This window comes from Labrus bergylta, chromosome 10 (assembly GCF_963930695.1).
Source record: "Labrus bergylta chromosome 10, fLabBer1.1, whole genome shotgun sequence".
Classification (NCBI taxonomy): Eukaryota; Metazoa; Chordata; class Actinopteri; order Labriformes; family Labridae; genus Labrus; species Labrus bergylta.
In genome coordinates, this window is record NC_089204.1 from 26,245,056 (window position 1) to 26,265,663 (window position 20,608).

The window sequence follows — 20,608 nt, forward strand, 5'->3', positions numbered from 1 at the left end:
AAAAACAGTTTCATACACCAGAAATTCTCTGGGTTTGTCAGAATTAAATTAACACTATGCACTGTATTTGAGCAATGATCATCGAACCAGTGAATTAACCATTAAAAATGCAGAATCAGGTAGGGATGTTTTGATGAGATTAAAACTGCCATACAACTGAGTAGATTCAAAACATCTCCCTCCAACACAAAAAATAACTTTTTTCATCATATCTGCCCTGCAACACATTGTTAGACTCTGAAATGGTTTATTAGGTTAATAATTTATTGTTTGTGAATCAGATGTGTAAATGAAATAACACATTTTACGGGTTTGTAGGAGGTGACACTTTGCTCACCACCTAAAAAGGTTTTGTGTGTTTTGCCTTTAATCTGCTCTACAAGCTGTTCAGGTTCAACATGTTGCGAGACACAGACACATTTGTTTTCTGTGAATCACACGTGGATAACACAAATGGAAATTACACATTGTGGGACGCCTGGTATCCGAGCAGTTATGTCGCTCTACTTATATTCGGAGGCTGCAGTCCCCATCGCGGCATAAATTACACCTTCTACCTCGATTCTGATCCATTTTTGTGTCATTGTGTTTCCTCCTGTTTAACAATGATAGACAAAGATAAATGCTTTAAAGCTGTCTATGTAGAGTGAGTGTCATGGAGCAAACTACTCATGATAACACTTGAATCAGGAAACAAAGATCAAACCAGTATGCCTTCTCATCCTATAAATAGAAGACTTTTTCCTGAATCTCTTCGGACCAGTCAACGAGTTGAACATGTTGTGATACAAGAAGTTTTTAAATAGATGTTTTTGCAAATTCTAACTCTGTGTTGAAGGAATGACCATGCACTGTTTTTGCAATACTAAACATTTAACAAGTGAATTGGCAGAATCAGGGGGTTGAGTTGCACATGCTGTGAAACTATGGGATGGTTTAATAGGCTGGAAACATATTGATGTTGTTGTTGTTGTTGCCATGTCTTTGTAGAATAAATGGCATGGAGCAAATGAATTACACAAACACCAGAATAAGCGGAGGATGTTTTGATCAAATGAGTTAGCCCCACAATCGAGCAGATTCACGAAATCCCTCTGCGGTGAAATGGATGATGTTTCTTTTGCATCAAATCTGCTCAGCAAGCTGTTCAGGTTGAACATGTTGCGAGACACTGAAATGGATAATGAGGCTATAAGTTCACTGTTTTGTGAAGAAACAACACAGTCATAAAAAAGATGTTCATGTCTTTGAATTTTAACAGTGAGATGTTAGCACGTCTTCCATCAATCCCGTCTGTAGATGATTGTTTGTTAGAGCTGCAGACAGAATCCTTTATAATGACTCCAGCACTCAGAGGATGACACGGGGGTGTGAGGTGTGTCTGTCAGCTGGAGAATTTTCCGGACGCAGTGGCAGGTTGGGCTCGTAAAGCAGCTGTGACAGTTGGCCACAACGCCAGCATTGGGCTTTGACTTGCTTAATGAACTAACATGTTCGAGTTGGCAGCACTAAGTGAACCATTTATTCGTGAGCTGGGAACGGACACGGGGAGCAAACGGGTTGGTAATGGCCGTCAAGCCAGATGACAACATGGCTTCAATAAGGTGCAGGTGTGTTGAGGTTTTCTTTAATATTTCTAATATTAAAGCTTTAGGCCATAAATAGCATGATGGTTTCTGTGATGGATAATAATACCAGTAACAAAAAGCTAAAAACACATTCATAACATGATTAATGATGTTTTATTTTCTGCTGCAAGGATAGGATGGATTATAACTTTTATTGTTAGTCTTTGGTTGAAATTATTATTTTTTCGGATACACAGACAAAGAAGAAACAGGATAACACCGATGTTTTAAAACAAGTGAAAAGTTTATTTGTTGAGTAAGAAGGTGTCTTGTCATCTTCATGACTCTTACCAACCTGCAACACAAAAAAACACAAAAGAGGAAAACAAACAATGTATACAAAACCACATAAATTAGCAAAGTAAATGTAGATTTCTAAACAAATATCTGGACACTCAGGGGTATAAATGCTTACTTAAAGGTCACATTTTATGCAAAATGCACTTTAACATGGTTTGCATGTGTCCCTAGCTTGTCTACAAACACCCTAATTATGAGAAAAGTCCATCCTCTCCATCTTATGCCTGCTCCACTTTTCAGTAAATTTGTGCTCAAACAGGCTGTTTGGAGATTTTCCCTTCATGACATCACAAAGGACAGTAACCCCTCCCCCAGGTGGGGGACAGTAACCCCTCCCCCAGGTGGGTGACACTCCCACAGTGAGGTGTTTGTTCTGCCCTTACAGTTCACCTTTCCACCATAAACAATAAGGCATGGTGCAAGAAAGCCTGAGCCACATCCCCTTCCACAGAGGGGCGTGGTCAAACACAGCTCATTAGCATTTAAAGGTACAGACACAGAAACAGCCTGTTCTGAGCAGGGCTGAAATAGAGGGGTTTATAGACATGATCAAATACAGGATCAGAGTGGATTTATAAAAAAGAAACTTCACAGACATGTTTTGGGAGCTCTGAGTCTTATTTAAACTGGTTGAAAATGAGGATAATATGTGACCTTTAATGAGGATTAGATGACAGGACTGTCACAAATGTCACATCTTTACCCTTATTAAAATAGTTTGAGGAGAATCTCAGCTAAGCTGAGCATACAGACTGGAAACAAAGAGAGACAGCTAGCTTAACTCTCCACAAAGGACTAAAACAGCCTCCTCCCGGGTTGTAAAATACCACAGCTCTGTCAGCAGCACAACCCTACAAAACATGAAGCTGTGGGTAACAGCTATCATCATTTCTGCATGCTGTCCTCTATCTTATTGTTTAGTACAATACAAAGGCAGAAGTCTGCTCTGAGGGTTATAGTTGGTGTGTGTTTGTCTCTCCTGAAGAGAAGGCTGTGAGGAGAGCCCGTTTCTGTCATTTCATCAGTTTCTCCTTTGATCAATTTTTTGAATTTTGTCTTCAGAGGACATTTGGAAATGAGCTGAATAAACTCTTATTTCAACTGAGAAATCTCAAACCTTGTTGTCCATCCTTTTCACACACACTGCCCGCCATCCACAAGTACAACAACCACATTTTAAAATATCTCTCAAAAGTCATAGCAGTAGAAGGGTCTTGGGTCAAACTGAATGCTGCACATCTTTTTATTAACTTGACCGAAGAGCCCTGCAAATGCATCCAGAAGCCAGACTGACCCGGGAGAGGCCCAGAGCATCTTATCCTGAACCACAGGACAACAGAACAAGCTGCTGTGTTTGACGATTTGGAAATAGGGAAAGCATTGCCTCTAAAGCTTAACACTTCAAGTGTGTGTAAAGTTAAATCAGAAATTGGTCTCTAAACACGCTACAGGGTACATATGTTGGAAAAAAATTGCTGTAAACATGGGAACAGAATGGAAAGTTTGACCAAATTATATATTTAGATAATTAGGTCATTTTTAGGTTCAGGTTATTTTTTTTAAAGGGGCCAAATGGGAAGCTAAATGACATGCTGGAGTTTCTTTGCATAACTAAAATAAATAAATAAAACTAAAATGATGTAAAAGCACTGAGCACTTTAGCATCTTTGGTTCGCCCACTTAATCTATAGTTACAAGTTTCAACATCACAGTGTGCAGTTTTTCCAGCAGCTATGCCCGTATTCTTCAAGTTCATCTCCCCCTGTTTCCCAGAATTTCAAGAATTCAAATGGCAGTGTTTGAGAATTGAAAGAGGTAAGAGAAGAGAATTGAAGAAGTTCAAATGAATGAGGGTGCGTGGTTTCAGGGAATTAGAAAGACACGCCCACAGCATCCCAGAGCAGAGATAACTGCAGCATTTATCCTGATTTTGAAACTTAATTTGTCAAGATTTGTGATTTCCTTCCATTACTGAAATTTTTCCTGGTGGTTAATAACACAGTCTTCTGTTACATCACAAACTTATAAAAATAAATATTTTTTTATTGCTTTGCCCGGACTTTAACTGATAATATCTTGTATGTTTATCCCCAACCAGAATAAGTGTTGAAACAACTCTTTGTTCTGATCATGTCTGTTGATCTTTAGCAAAGCTTTAGCTTCATATTTAAAGGACATATAGGACAGTGGTTTCAATCTCCTTATCCAACTCTTTAAAAAAAGTACAAATATGTCCCAAATGTGTCCACTATTTCCTTTCAGTTCATGTAATAATCTTTAGCACTATTCTTGTGACAAGCATGTCGCCATCTGTCTGAACTGATTCTGAGGATGTTTGACAAATGACATTGTGTCCTTGGTGTGCAGTAGTTTGTATATGCAGCGGGGCTTTGAGCCTCGAGTCTGACATTTTGGCTGGATGTGCATCAAATGCAGTTCTGTAATTCCCCTCGATCCACTGGCTGTCTCTTTATGAATCCCCGAGTTATAATCTGTCAACACGCGTCTGACATCCAGGGTGACGCTGTGTATGGAGAGGCGGCTTTTAGCCAGAGACAATCAGCTCGTCCTTGAGATGGAGATGGAAGCAGATAGACCTCTTCGCATTCACCTCAACCTTTTCAAATGAGCTTTTATTGTCTTGTTAAGAACAAATAGGTGCAATCATTGGAGGGAACGAGACTCTATGCATGAGAGTTGGCACAAAAGAGTGAGCAGCCATCATTTATTTGCTCACACAGCCGTTGACTGAATTAGCGGTGAACAGCGTGTCGCATATACGAGGACGTCTCTCCCTCAGTCAGTCTGCACCCATAAGCAGATGGTATCACTATGTGCCTGCAGAATGTCTTGTTGGTATCAACTCCAGTTGTGCAACCTCCATTTACAATATCACAAATTTAAAAATCCTTTTATTGACGTTCCTTGTCTTATTACGAAGTCAAAACGAGATATTTTAGTACACAATTGAGGAAAGGGGAAGTTCAATGTTTGGGACAACATTTATACCACTCTAACAAAAAAGCTAAAGCCATGCTAGTTGTTTCCCTCTGTTACCAGTTTTTGTGCCAAGATAAACTTACCTGCGGTTGGCGACATCAGTTTTATACATAATGGTCAAGTGTCAACCTCCAGCGTTGAAGAAGACTAAGCAATATGCACACATTTGTACAATTAGGGGCTAAGGTTAGTTGACTGACAGCTCGGCGCTTGTAGCTGTTTGCCAAGAGGCTGAACGCCGGCCCTAACTCCACCTCTTTGCCTGTTTCTAGACTGATCAATGTTAGGAAGATCGGGCCTTTCAAAAGTGCCAGCTGCAATCGGTTGGCTTCAAAACTCCTCTTCAGATACCAACGGGTGACGTAACTGAGTTTACGTCCATGTTTTATACAGTCGAATAACTTTAACCAAAATTACCAATCATGACGCTGGTGTGCCGGTTTGCTTTTATGGGTCATTTAGAGGCATCAGTATTCATTTCAGTCTGTTTCATAACCAGATAAAAGCTACTCACAGGAGATTTAAGAGCTTTATGGCTGGTGTAATTATTTAAATCTCATTCTTGGCAAAAACAGCAAATGAATATTTAACCTAAAATCCTGAACATTAAAAGCTATATTTTGTAACAGTCATTCAGCCAAAGCTACCTTCACTACAGTCGTTACTATGAATGGATTCGGAATGAATTTGAGCTCTGCTGAAAACATCTTTCACAGACTCCAGCGAGGTCAAGGCTCCGATATTGTTAGATGGCTTTCAAACAGTCCAACTGTCACCTGAGTGTCAAATCCAAATATTTGAAGGCCTTCATGAATACCACCATTAACAGTTATTACATTTTTAAAAAAGCCATTAAGAGAGTCTTTAATATTGCATAAGTGTTATCAGTGTCAACCTGAGAAAAAAGCTTTGTTTAAAGTGAGAGTGTGTAAAGATGTTCAAAGGTTCTAAAAGCAGAAAAACGATTTATTTTTTTCTTTTGTCTTTCTCTTTGGTCCCACTGGTCTAGACTATAAAAACATCTCCAGCAGAGCTCTGAAAGGAAAGGTAAACCCCCGCAAGACTCAGTCTGAAAATACCAGAATTATATTTAAATACAGAGCAAATCAGCTGCAGAAACCTAGACGGAGATAAACTACATTTATGTTGGTTGAAAAAGCAAGACACACAAATCACCTCATTGCCAGTGAGTCAGTCTTTGCCGCCATGTCTCATCTTGTTTCCTCTCCAAGTCCGAATGTGTCTCTGTGTGCGATAAATAAAAGTTGTTGTCAGAAGTTATTCATCTGTATGTGCCACAGGAACAGATGCATAGGCAGAGAGTATTCACTAAATGGAGTAATGTGCATTCTATTAAGAGAGTTTGGGCTGCATAAACAACATTGCCAAAGGTGCTAAACTTGGCAAACCAACAAAACAAACAGCCACCTGTTTCTTTTTTTTTCTTATAGCGCCTGAGGCTGCATCCCAAGATCGCTTAATGGACAAAAATCACTGTGGATCCATGTGTGGACTAATGGCAGAGAGATGTGACGACAGCTGCGGAGTCTTTAAGCACCTTAGACTTGAGTCCTTTGTGCAAAAACAAGAAAAATTGCACAAAGAGTGATTAGTCCTTTCTTTGAAATCCTTTTTTTTGCAATCTGAATGTGAGAGTTTGATCAGCGGCATTCACTTTAAGAAATGCATCAACATCCGTGGCAGGCTTTGGGATTTCGGCTCTTGGCTGCTTTCGGAGCTGGCGGCGGGACTGTTATGAAAATGGATCTGAGAGCTCTTCTGGCAAAAGCTGCATGAGCACCACTGGCACACAGGGTTTCCAGCAACACTGATCACGTCCAACTCGTAGGTGCAAATATACAGGGAGAGCTAAGAAAACGCAAACTTGGAACAGAAAAGAGATCAAAACTGATAACTATATTTACAAGAACTTAAAAATTATTCAATTAAATTTGTATAATCATCATCTTTTTTCTTGGCAGTTTCAGAAGATCTCCACTAATTACCACACCAGACGTGGATTTTATCAACAATTATCCATGGAAAAAAAAAACACAAATCCCTCCAATCCGCTGTGTCCCTGGAACGTTTTCTCTGTTTTTTATGCCCCCATATTTTTCCAACAAATCATCATTTGCTCATCGCTGTTAGCTAACTGCTGATTTACCAGAATGTAGGCTCAGAAAAATGGCTTGAAAAATAAACTGTCTGACAAATGTGATCTATTCATGAGGTACAAGGTGAAGCCGTCTTGTTAATTTTCCATTAAGATGACACAACCACTTTGTCATATAACCTCCAAAATGAATCTTTTCTAACTCGGCACTACAGACAAATACAGACAGCTTTATGGATGCTTTATGGTGAACAACTTGAAATACGTACCGGGCTACTTTTCTGACTGATGAAGGACCCGAACGTGTCTGATAGCTGAGCACAATCTTCATCTCTCTGGGAGCAGATTCCTGCGCCTGCTGCTCTGGAAAGAAGTAGAAAATGCTATTTTGCAGAAAAAGGCAAAGGGAGCATGATCATGAGTCATGTTGCAGCACTGCAGAGTTAGACTTCTTCACAATCAGATGGTCTAGTCATTCTAAAATATAACCACACAATACTGCAGAGTGCAGAGTAAGACAATACTGGAATGAACTGTCAAGGGTTCAAACAAACCAAAACACGACTGCAGCACAGTATGAATCACTGTTCAGTATGGTTGTTTTTCTTCAGTCATTTGTGGGTGTAATTGGAGGAGTCCTGTCACTCCTAAAAGCTCCTAAAAATTATGTTTAATATAAATTATTACATGGCTCTGTTAATACCTTGATTCTGATTGGCTTACTCTGCACAGCAAAGGTCTGCTATTCCTCCATAGTGCACCGTTGTCAAGAATAACAAACCTCTACAATGAAAAGCATGTGGTTGCTATAGGGATATAACAGACTCTGGAGGGCTACATGTAATCATCTGCGGAAAGAAGCCCGGTTAATTTGATGTTGGTCTTTTCACTGAGTGTAACAGAGGAAGAAGACGAAAACAGCAGAAACATAAGGAGATTAAAGATTTGAAAACTGCTCTCAATGACAGAGAAAATGACTAAATGGAAGATGGCACATGTAGTGAACAAATAATGGTGCTTTGTGCGTTTTTCCACAACTAGTGAATTAAATAGAAAGTGCCAGCGGACTCCAAATAGCGAGAGAAAAAAAATCTCATTCAGATGCTGAGCTGATTCACCGTGTGTCACTTCACCATCAGTGGAAATGTTCACTTTAATTTGAGTAATAACAGCTAGCTTAGCTCGTTTAAAGAGGAATAATGAGTTAACCGCTGCTATGGACGCAGCTCTTACTGAAGATTCAAACCGATTAAATGGTTTACGCTTGCCACACACTAGACGTTTTTTTTTTATATATCTTAACCAATTTAAGAGACCACAGACATAAGGACAGTTTAAACCAAACGCAACATCCAGTTAGTAATGCTTCCTTTGCTCGCTCTCACTGGCTGCTGAGGCTATTCTGTCGGAGGAAAGTCCAACCAGGAATCGTGTCCAGATCGGGGAGGCTCTGATTTGATGGGAAGCAGTAAAATAAAAGTGACACCACACGCTATTTTGGGGGATTTTTTGGACAAAAAAATCAGATACAACAAGCCTTGAATCGGGCCAACGGGCTGATTGTTGGGAGGTGAAAATCGAGCCTAAAATGGTGTTGTGTGTGGCCAGCTTTAGGGTTGTTTAGATATTTAGTGTTAAATTGCTGATTTCTTCTCTTCTCTGTCTTTCGCTATAACAACCTTCTCAAGTATAATCGCTTACACAATTAACAGTTCTAACCTGTGGTGTGCAGGGCTAATGATCTTGACTTAATGTGGGGACAAGCTGCTTAAAAGAGGACGCTCATTGATGCTGGATAAATTACAGTTGCTCTAAGTTCAGCTTTTTCATCTCAAGTAAAATTCCAGCAGTTTTTATTCTAAGCCAATTTGAATGAAACATGATCAATATTAGGGTTAGGGTTTTTTTTCTTTCTGAAATAAAGCTGCATGTATGTTCATCGTCACTCTCTTTTTTCATCTTCTGGTTGCACACACACACACACACAGTTGTTCAGAAAGGCGTTACTGCTGCACCTTGCCTGGCTGTGTCGTGATGTGAGATACATTTGAATTTTTCCTTTTTTTTTTCACACCCTCTAATTGCACCCCCACTTTGGATTGAATTGCCAGGTATCCCAGCATGCTTGCCGTACACAGTGAACGAGAGCGGACCTGCACAGTTTGTCCTCCATATGGCTGCTGGGGAGTAAATAACAGTTTTTCAGGAATATGCGGTCTGATGTTTAGGCAACATTATAAAAAGGATGCATTGGTGGTGGGGTGGGGCAGGTGGGGAATACTTGAATGCCAGTTGAAGTGCAGATTTGTTTCATGAAGTTTTTCATCATGAAATCTGCAGATTGTCCGTCAATTCAAACATTGTTTTTCTTTGCAGGAAGTCAGTTCTTTTGTTTCACAAGCTCAGAATAACTACAAAGCGCACAAATTCCTCTTCTTACACTTGAGACTGCTGTTTGTGTCCGGCTATTCACAGACTCTTTGTCCTTGATGAAATATGTCTCACTGAATAGAAGCATCGACTAAAGAAAAGCCTGCTGTGACAAGCACAATGAAGATCTCTTTGGTAAGTAAGGATTCATGCATGTCACTAATATCGTTTTGATGAAGACGGAGGTTATTTAAGATGAATTGCTTGAATATTTGCTGTAGCTCTTTAAGCTTTTTTTTTTCTTTCTCCTGTCTCGATCAATCACAATAATGTGCTCTGCAGTCACGACAGCCCATTAAGATCGCAGATAACTTAATGTTCTTTTTTGTGTGAAATCAACAAAATGTGCCAAACTGCATTTAAAAAGGCATTTTCTGCATCTAGAAAATGAAAGAGCGTGACTTATTGCAGCCTTCCAGGAGGGAAATACATCTTCAGCACAAACACAAACAACTATTGATGCAACACTTCTGGGTCTGCTTTGTTCATAAATCTTTTTTTTTTTTTTATGCATTACCAGAACAAGTGTACAATTAAGTTGTTATGCCTTTGAATATATTTTCAAAACAGAATTGCTTTTGGAAAAATCTCAAGAAGAAAGGGCATGAATAATGAACGGGTCAGCAGGTATTTGTCCATGGGGATTATGTGAAGCTGCATTTGCACGGAACAGGAAGGAGTGAAAAATACACACAAATGGGATTTATTACAGAAACAGCAGGAAGGAGAGATGCAAATAAATGGTGCAGAAGAAACACAATGAACATATCTGTAGGAGGAAAATAAGGTTGGTGCTGTATTAATGATTTTGTATTAAATTACCTGAGTTCTGTTTTCTGTATATTTCATTTTAAAATCTAAATCTCCCTAACGATAATGCACTTCTCTTCAAGCTTCCTCATACAGTCACTTCTCTGCTGTTCTACACATCAGATGATTAATTACTTCAGATTTTCCATTATTTTTAATTGCTCGTGTGTGCTTTATTATGTTTTTAACGAGATGTCAGAGTCACTCTAACTGTGCACTGTAACTCTCGGAGTTAACATAAATGAGCTTTAATGGTGGATTCACGAGAATGTGCAGCGGGACAGAAATTATTATTCAATCCTTTAACGCTGCAAACACATTGAGTTCTAAGAAACTATGAATCCATAAACAGAAATGGACAAGTTCAGTTGTTAACTGTGATTAAGAATTAAGATGAACACTCGTTAACAGACTGGAGATGTCAATCTGTTTTCAACTGTGAGCTTTGAAGTAGAGGTTAGCATTGAAATTCTAATTTTAAAGGAAAAAAAAGTCAATCGAAGAGGCTAAAAGAGCCACACTGACGGGGACAGGTAGGGTTTTTGGAATGGGTTCATATGGAGGCACTCATTAAAATAAATGTAAAAAAGAGAGTAGATTACAGTCATCTTAAGGAGGCTAGCTGGAGTTTTTCCACAGAAGCTAAATTATCAGGGGTCGGCATCTCTCCTTTACAAGACGATTGGATAGGATTGGAAACTTGAGGGCTACCATAAAATGGACGGATGATTGGCGGAAATATAGAACGATTCTGTGTAGTTCAATTCTGTGTGGTAATACGAGTGGCTGCTTGTTAATAATTTAGTTGTACAATTGTATAATAACAATATAGGCATTCTATTCTGTTCTATTTTAATGGTATCATCTTCGCACAGGTCCCGCTTTGCCGTATCAACATGTAAGAATTACCTTTCCATCGTTGTAGTGAATTGTTTTTCTTGTAAGCATGAAGACGGGCAGATTTTGGGAAAGTTTATCTTCCTTCAAATTAAGTCCACACGTTCATTTTTGATACTTTGATACTTTCTTTCAGATCCAAAGAAAATACTGGAGCACACAAATCACTTAAGGAAAATTTAATGAATTTGATGAATGTTTGTAACTATTTTTTCTTTATGATGTACTCTTAATGTTTGTCTTTACATTATTATTATTCCTGTGTGTCTGTGTGTGCTGCCACTGACAAGAGCTGCTCAACTGTTTTTCCTTTTTCTTTTCATAGCAATCACAATAAAGAGCTACGCTATTTAGAGAAGGCGGAGCTTACGGCCTCTACTGCAGCCAATCAGGCGGGGCAGCTCTAAATCTTTTGACTTTTAGGGGGGGGCTTGTGTTTCCACTACAGATCTGTCTCTGGTGACTGAAGATAAATCCACTCACCTGTGACGTTCTTCTCCACTTTGTTAAAAACACATTATAGCGTGTTTCTTTATCTATAAGAGAGAAAACAAAGCAGTGTAAATATAAACGTCAAACACACATCCTCCATCACACACAAGACTCGACCGACACACTGCATGCACAACAAACAGCACAGAACAAACATGAACTTCTATCACTGTGAAAAAAGTAAACCAATCCAAGTTTTATCATCATAAAATGTCATGAGGGGTTTTGAGCAAATTTTTGGGGCGTTAAATTAATATTATGTTTAGTTTGCGGGACATTATTTTTAGTTCCGTTTATTGAAACGTATTATCTCTTGTGTTAGCTGAATTCCTCATTGAATGTTTATTTAGAGAGATGAGGGGATTTTTTTAATTTATTGGGGGGTTAAAAAGGGCAGGTTTACTTTTTTTTAAGTGGAGGTTAGCATTGGATGATTAAATTAGAATTATTGTTATTAGGGTTACCTGCTTTAGTGTTTAGTCTTCCTTTCAGTCCAGTGATCTACGCTCTTAATGCGAGCCGGGCTTCAGGGCCGACTAATCACAAAAGAGAATTCAAAGCGCTTAAACTTCAGCTGGACTTCAGCGTCGGCGTTTTTAATGCACGGAGAGTTTACGGTGCAAATCCAGCGCTCTCAGGTTAAATGACAGAAACTCAGAAAGAGGTTAGCAGAGACATTGATGAGTCGCAGATCAAAAAAGATTTTCCACTCAGCAAAAAAAAACAAAAACACACTATCAGAGCCTGAATATATCAAATATCTACTTTTCTGCATGGGCTCATTATGCTCCTCATGAGTCAGCTTCAAATGCTCATCTTATTTTTAATGCATTTTAATGACAATATATCAGGGCTTCTTACCTCTTTTAACTCCATATCATTCTCAGAGTCAATCAGAGTCTGTTTAATGATGTACAACTTCACAGAATGGATTAAGAAAAGAGATGTATTAGTTCTAAATGGGAGAGTGATCGAAGATTGAGAACGACGACTATGCAGGGATTATTTGGAGACAGGTTGGTGGACTTTTTTTTTTTAATTTAGAAAACGAGTTAGTCGCTTCCTGCAAAACAGTTGTTACACAGCCTCGGTGTCAGTTTTATTAACAAATCTGCATTTTATAGCTCCATAGCCACCTATTTAGAGAGTCTTCCACACCGTCTTCAGGTTTATGTCGTTTTTATTAAATGCTTTATGTACAAATACAGATTACACACAAAAACAATGCACGGTTATAAAGTACACACTGAATATTGCTGATTGCTTTTTTTAACCCAAACAAAAAACAAATCTCACATCTCATTTCAAATCACAATACAGGCTGATTTCCGCGAAACATTCTTATGTAACAAAAGCTTATTGAGTCACTTTTCATTCTGTTTTTCTTTTCAGTGCGGGAAAAGGTTTAGTTTCCATCTGTTGCCTTTAATGAAGTTTATCAGGTCGTTTGAGTAAACAGCAATGTGCCGGTCGCCTTATTAATGATTGTTAATGAAGTCACAGAAGGAGAGAAGTTTCTGCAGACAGATACTCATTTGCACAGAAACATCTGGAGACAAAGAAGCCACAAAGCCTACCTTGATTTATTTTTTACAAAGGCAGAGAGTGAACACATTTGAAGAAGCTGGTTTGTAATCAGACTGTTTTTGTTTTGAGGTCTTTTTTAGTACAGGAAAGATTAATTTAAACCAGACTGAGTCCACAGTCACTGTGAAGTGTGCATCACATTTTCTACGCAGCTCTCTTTTTTTGAAAGAATCATCCTGCATGTGACACAATTTTCAATGACCCACAATGAGCTAAGAAGCTTTCATGCTGTTTTCTGTTTTCTCTTATACAACGAAAGGAAACTCCAGATGAAAACATTGTGTATTCAAGGAACTGCAGTGGAACTAAAAAGAGAGATTAGGCTTTTCGCTTCTTTGAAATGTCTTGTCACAGCGGAAGACACGTTGGATGTCTTGACACGCTAACAAAGACTACTGTGTCAGAATTTTATATTTCTTCCCCTCTCATGCAATTTATTACCACCTTACACATAAGCACACTTCTCGAAGATTTCCTGGCACACTGGCCCTGAAATCTTCCTGAGTGGTTGTTCACACATGCCCCTCACAGCAGGAGGCTTTCCCTGTCAAACTCAGGAGGCAAGCGTGGCATAAAAAGAACAACGCTGAAGCTGTGAGCGAAGCAACGGAGTCTGCTACACGATGCTATGATGAGAATGTTTGCCTTTATAGCAGTGCAACCTGTAGTTCAACACAATCACAATATATATATAACAAAAAAGCGGAGAGGAACAAACTGGCGAAAAGGAAACAAAATGAAGCTGTTTCATTACATCGAGATTGCAACGGTAACGTGCAAACAAACTATGGTCTTTCATTGATCACATTATTTAAACATCATCACCACTCCCTCCTGAGTGCTTGCTGGGAAATTCCCAGAACATTTCCTGCTGCATTCTCACATCAGCTCAGCACAACTACATGTGGAACTCTACTAGGGGGAGTGGCAGGCCTTTCACTCTGGGTAAAGGCGGAGTGAAAAGATGCAGCTGTTTGTGTTCACACATGCAGCATACCCAGAAAACTTGAGGACATTTTCAGGACTTTTGTGTAAGCATGAAAGCACCTTGATTCATATTCTGACACTCTGGGTCATTGACTCAAATGCTGTGCTGTGAATATGTGACTTGGGAAGGAGAACTGGGCTGCTGCGTCAATTTCCTACATTTGTTATTAGTTAAGTTAAATAATATACTCAATTTAACTCTCAGCTATTTTTTTTTGTACTAACCAAATACTAGTGTGTCTCAAACTAGCACTCTCACAAAGTTATCTACAAGCTGGCTCTCTCCTATGTGTGTGTGTGTGTGTGTGTGTGTGTGTGTGTGTGTGTGTGTGTGTGTGTGTGTGTGTGTGTGTGTGTGTGTGTGTGTGTGTGTGTGTGTGTGTGTGTGTGTGTGTGTCAGAGCTGGCAATCAGAGAGCAGAAGTGAGAGAGCAGAAATCTTGCAGTTTAAATAGACTGCTAATTGGACGGAGGTGTCGTCAGGCGATTGTGGAAAAATGACGCCATGTCAGGTGTGAAATCAGTGCAGCTTGAGTTGACTGCCTGAACCAGCTCGCAGGCGTCACCTCATTTTTTGGGGGTCTGTAACATCTGATGCGTTGTGTTGTTAAGGTATGACCAGGATGTTTTTATGTACTGTGTAGCATCACAGCACCGGGGTTCAGTAAAAGTTTATAATCACTACATTAAAGGCAACATATGGAAGCTAATGTGTCCTAAAGTCTGCTGTTTAATGTCAAAAATCTGAAATAACTACATTTATTTGAGGGGAAAGAGGAGGGATGAAAAACATTTTAACAGCCAATTTGAGAAAACAACCTTACGGCATGTGTGGGTATCATTTCATGTGTCCGTTCATGTGTATTTTCCAATTTTGGACTTTATCCTATATGCATAAAAAAGTCTGAATATTCCAGTAATATTAACGTTTGTGTATTTCTGTGCTCTATGGGGTTATTCTTTATTTCTATGTCTGAAGGAGACGAACAAAAAAAAGCAAACGTTACAACATTTTATGAGGAATTTAAAAAATATAGAAAGAGTTTGTAATCGGAGGTCACATTTCTGGAGGGAGCACCTTCAGTATCTACCATAGGGATGTTTCCTGTAGCCCCCTCTTGTCAGCCGTAATACCGGGGCTTTGAGACTGGGACGGGAAGTGGCCCACTCCTCCTCTGCAAAGAAAAAAAAAATCAAACCATTCACTGTGCAGAGAAAGTTCATGTCACAAAGTCAAACTGTGAGCTCAGGTATACGGAACACTATCCTCTCACAATCCATTTACGCAAAGACAAGAAAACTCAAGCGAGAAAATTCTATCCGAGGTTCTTTGGGGGGCTTCTCTCCACAGAAAATTAATTTTATAAGCTCTTTGCCCTCTGTTGGACCAACACTGAGATCTGGCTGTCAGCAGCTCTTTCCACATGGAGCCAAATTACATAAAGACGGCCACCTCTGCTGCATGGCACATTGCACCGCTTCCAAATAAGAAAGTGTTTATGGAGCAGAAAATCAAATCATTGGCCCCTTGGTTTTGGTTTGGTCCGACCTCAACACCCCAATGCACAATTCATTGTGCTGAAAATGAATGAGCCTGCGAACCCGGAGTGGCAACCAGCTTATCGCCTCCGTCATGGGAAAACCTTGTTTCCACATTTTTTGCATTTTTAACATTTTTTGCTGTTTAAATTGGAGCTTTACATGTTTAACTTTATGGTTTGAATTAAAACCTTAAAAATATCTCTGGAGGATTTAAACAAGTACAAATACACGCTTTGCTGTTTTTAGGATTCATTTTTGTTTTAACTGACTGCGGTGTTGTGTGCACAGCAGAGGTTGCTCAGCCGAAAGTAACAGCTTTTCTGGAATAAGCCAATAAGGCCTGTATCCAAAAAGCAAAACACTCCACCTTTACAGCGGGCACCAGTTTGCCCCCTGAGCTTCCACTGGCACATTTACTGTTCTAGTCAAATGCAGCCCCGTAGCCAGAAAAGGTAGGAGGGCTGATGCATGCAGGAGCGGCTCCCAGGGTGAGGATGATTAGAAGTGGGCTGGAATCACAAGGCCTTTTTTTCCCTTTTGTTTCTCTGCAGTGAAACATCTTTAACATTTCTGTGAAGCTGCAGCCAAGACTTTTTTTTCACCTGGTTTAAATTTAAATAAGTTTCAAGGGTGTTTATTTCAAAAGTTTGTTTTTTAATCCTGTGTCCACACATTTGACCAATTATCTTTAACAATACAGGCAGATAACTGTTGCTTTGTGAAATAATAACAGCTTAAAGTTAAGTTATGGAAGCACTGAAAAACATTTAAGGATGTGCCAGGCTGTTTTTGAGCAATTACTTTGTTGCATGTATTGCAGGAATGTTCACAATACTCGTGCAAAAATAGACTAATTCATGCTGCACGTTCCTTTGTATGGAGTTCAGCTGCAACAAACAACTATCTTCAATTCCTTTCTTACAGTAAGCCTACATAATGACTGTTAATGGTCTGCAAACTAGAAGATCCTACTTTGCAACAAAAACGCATTACCTTAAGCCCACGGCCATGACAGTACGTTGATTTATTGTGTAGTCCGACTAAAACTTCCCATCCATACATTATCTTTACAGTTTTTTCCCTTTTGGGATCACGGGGTGGGGCTGGAGCCGAGCCCAGCTGTCATTGGGTGAGAGGTGGGGTAGCCCCTGGACTGGTCGCCAGTCAATCACAGGGCTGACATGTAGAGACAACCAGCCACCCTCACACACCTACGGACAATTTAGAGTCACCAATTAACCTGACAGGTAAACCTATGGACTGTGGGATTAACTGTGGGAGGAAGGCAGAGTACCCAGAGGGAACCCACACATGCAAAGGGAGAACATGCAAACTCAGGATTTGAACCAGGAACCTCCTCGCTGTAAGGCAACAGCCCCCTGACTAAAACCTGACTTTTAAAAAACATGTTAACCTCTTAGCTAAAACTGTACCAAGCTGAATTTCCTGAAGTCGACTAGCCTATATAAAGCAGATAATGTGGTTGGGGATCAATTTACTCTTGCATGGATACACCTCAAACTGGCCTAGGTGGCCTGTGCATGCTCCACAGTTCCACAGGCTTTGACCCTGAAGTCCAACAGTATAATGAATATAAAAGAAAGCCATAAAGAAAACAAGATTAAGGTATCAACTTGAAGAGTGTCAGAGTAAGAACCACACACTTTTTGATTCAGGATTTTAGATGAGGAGACACTGTTTAAGTTGTGTCAGCTAAAAGACTTAAACGTATTGAAGTACATGAAAGGAAGGAAAAGCCGGGATGGTGACTGTCGATTATTTAGTTTGGGACGCAATAGGTCAGCTGGAAGAAGGTTCGATAACCAGCTGAAAGGAGCATAAGGCCACCTACCGTAGCAGAGCTGGACATACTCCAGTCAATAAATCGATTTCCCCCCGGTGCTTGTATACCGGGACAAGGACAGTATTCTAATTAGATGGCCTAATCGAGCTGTAACCATAGCAGGACTTAACGGTGCATGCAAATGTACAGAGTGAGATCTTTTGACAGCTTTTTTTTACGACCCACAGCATCAAATGACCACTCAGGTACAAACCAAAAAAAATCTGCAAATTCTCACAAGTGGGGAGCCAGAATGAGAGAACTATTATGTTAATCGATTTTACCAAATTATCAACTCATATTTTATGCTCCCAAAGTGTGAATATGACAACTCTTCTTTTGCAACATCAAACACTTTACTTCACGAGCCAGTGGAAAGAACACCAGGAATGACACATCAGAAAAGGTATGACTAATAATTGGATCACTGGTGTTCAACAAAAAGCTTTTTAAAAATAAAACCAAGCTTACCGTAGTTGTTGTACGATTCATCACTGGTTCCATGTCCGTATTCATAATATTCTGAAATGCTAAATCAGATAGAGAGAAAACACTGGTCAATGTCAACAACAAAACGCTGTATTTTATTTTATTTTTTATAATGGGGAGATATTACAAAGCCTTTCCCCAAGGTTAAAATATCACGAGTACACTTCAGGCTGGCACATCAATCAGCAAACGCCCTGAAAAAGCACTTTGTTGTCTATCTCCGTCAGCTCAGTGTCCGTTAGTTCAAACTGAAGACAGATCTTTAAAAACATGCCGGAGAAACGTGTTTTTTTACTCTTGAAAAGGCTCTGTAATTTCCTTCTTCGGCTCGGCACTTATATAACTGAAGCAGCTTTATATACTACGTTTGTTGGGGACTATTTTCAGCTGTGGATTAATACTCAGTAGATGCTTTTTCTAGTATTTTTTCAGCAGCAGGATGGTGCATGTGCGATAAGTGCAGTGCCTTTGTTGCTCATTGATGTGTTTTTAAATGAGTATGTCTTTGGAAGACAATGGAAGAGAGGGATAGGATGCATCAGAGTTTAGATACACAGGCAGCACAAGTTATCACGATAAATGCATTATCTTCATGGGATTAAAGTTTTTCATGGTTTAAAAGATAATTATGAACTCTGTTATTTTAAAATGTTCAGCAGTAAGACAGCTGGTTACACTCAACCTTTCCCATTCTGTTTAGTAGAGAACTGTAGCCAGATGGTGATTGAAAAAAATAGTGAATGGCTGTTTTTGTTCATGCAAAACTTGCATGGGTGTGAGCGTCACCTTTTCGACTGGTTGCTGTAGTTGTCCTCATAGGCTTCATAACTCTCTTCGTCATATTCCCCGCCATATCCGTCGTCATAGCCCTGCAAGAACACACACAGTAAGCATGAACTTCATCTCTATGCAAGTGGTACTGGTTAGAGATAAATTGAAAAGGCAAATCGATACTTAGTTCCACAGGCAAAGCCCCATTACTTTGGGTTCATAATAGGAGAGGAAACAAGAAAAAAAAAATCATGTCCAACAGGGGTTATTGATCCATCCTGGCAGGGGAGCGTGTCTCAATAGTGGAGCCTAATGGACACCTCCTGAGTTTAACTGCAATATAGATCCAAGCTATTGAGAAGTATCTATTCAAGAAACAAGCACAACAAGCCAGCGAGTATCTGCAGCCATGTTCAATAACAATAAAGATGGCTAAACAGAAATCTGCACACAGTAAAGATTTAGTTAATGTATTTTTAGCTGTAAAGTAAAGAATGTCTCTCCTCTGCTGCCTGTAAGCTTCTTTACAAAAACAAATCCCCCAGGGCCTATGGGTGCATGAACGGAGGCTGTAGTCCTCCAAGCAGGCGGCCCGGGTTCGAATCTGAATCTGACCTGTGGCTCCTTTCCTGCATGTCATTCCCCCACTCTCTCTCTCTCCCTAATTTCTGACTCTATCCACTGTTCTATCGCTCTATAAAGGCATAATAAGCCCAAAACAAACCTAAAAATAATCAGTGCAGTTGAAGAACATCTATAAATAATAGTTTTATTCTTATATTAAAACTATTTATATTTAGCATAAACACTTAACACTGTCCTCTTCTATCTCAAAGTAAAGATCATTCCTTGAAACACTTCCGCTGGGTTTAAAAAAAGGCTTTATTTTAGTGACTAAAATAATATATATGTATTTATACCCCTGTAAACATCAGACAATCAGAGGCTATTTATACCTCTGACAGCTCTGATTGCCCCCCTCATCTTTTTAATCAAGTTTACGACTGTTTAAATCTACACATGACTCCAAGTAACCTTGGTTCGGAACATTTCAGGCAAACATTTTAACTTAATTTGGCTTTAGTACAAGAGTTTTTACTGCAGTATTCACCACACTCACTCCTTTAACTTTGTTTTGTCTCTTGCATAAACCATCGAATCATCTGCATAACACACGATCATTAGATAATAATAATAATAATGCATTTTATTTATAAGCGCTTTTAAAAACTCAAAGACACTTTACAATGGTTAAAACATAAAGAATAGCACAGAAGGACAGACTAACGGACATCGCAGTGTTAAAAACAAATCATAAAGATAACAACAATAAAGGTAAACTACAGAAAACAGAAAATACATCACAATCATACATTAAAAGCTTGTTTAAAGAGGTGAGTTTTGATAAGTGATTTTAAAGTAGGAGGGTCGGTGCAGTGTTGAATGTGTGTGGGGAGTGAGTTCCAGAGGGAGGGGGCAGCTATGGAGAAGGCTCTGTCCCCCCAGGTTCAGTGCTTGGTTCTAAGAGGGGAGCTAGGAGGTTGGCTTTTGAAGAACGGCGGCTGCGTGCAGGAGTGTGAGGGTGAAGGAGAGCCGTGAGGTAGGAGGGGCCTGGTGGTTAAGGGCTTTATGTGTGAGGAGAAGGATTTTGAATTGGATACGGTAAGGGACAGGGAGCCAGTGGAGATTTTGCAGGACAGGGGTGATGTGTTCGCGT

At 39.6% G+C, this 20,608-nt stretch overlaps 1 protein-coding gene across 5 annotated transcripts in view; it reads right to left on the reverse strand.

Moving 5' to 3' along the window:
• Positions 1-1,804: 1,804 nt before the first annotated feature.
• Positions 1,805-20,608, reverse strand: part of khdrbs2 (KH domain containing, RNA binding, signal transduction associated 2) — a 98,722-nt gene continuing 79,918 nt past the window's right edge. The window contains exons 7-13 of one of the 5 annotated variants that reach the window (XM_020632753.2): positions 18,907-18,989; positions 18,103-18,161; positions 15,338-15,421; positions 11,665-11,717; positions 7,314-7,402; positions 6,105-6,173; positions 1,805-1,923 (exon numbers count right to left, since the gene is read on the reverse strand). In XM_020632753.2, the coding sequence (XP_020488409.1) occupies positions 6,140-6,173; positions 7,314-7,402; positions 11,665-11,717; positions 15,338-15,421; positions 18,103-18,161; positions 18,907-18,989 (402 nt within the window). In that variant the 3' untranslated portion in view covers positions 1,805-1,923; positions 6,105-6,139. Of the gene's footprint in view, positions 1,924-6,104; positions 6,174-7,313; positions 7,408-11,664; positions 11,718-12,835; positions 15,422-18,102; positions 18,162-18,906; positions 18,990-20,608 lie in introns of those variants that run through there. The other 4 variants (XR_010667066.1, XR_003808565.2, XR_010667067.1 and 1 more) reach the window with 4 other exon arrangements.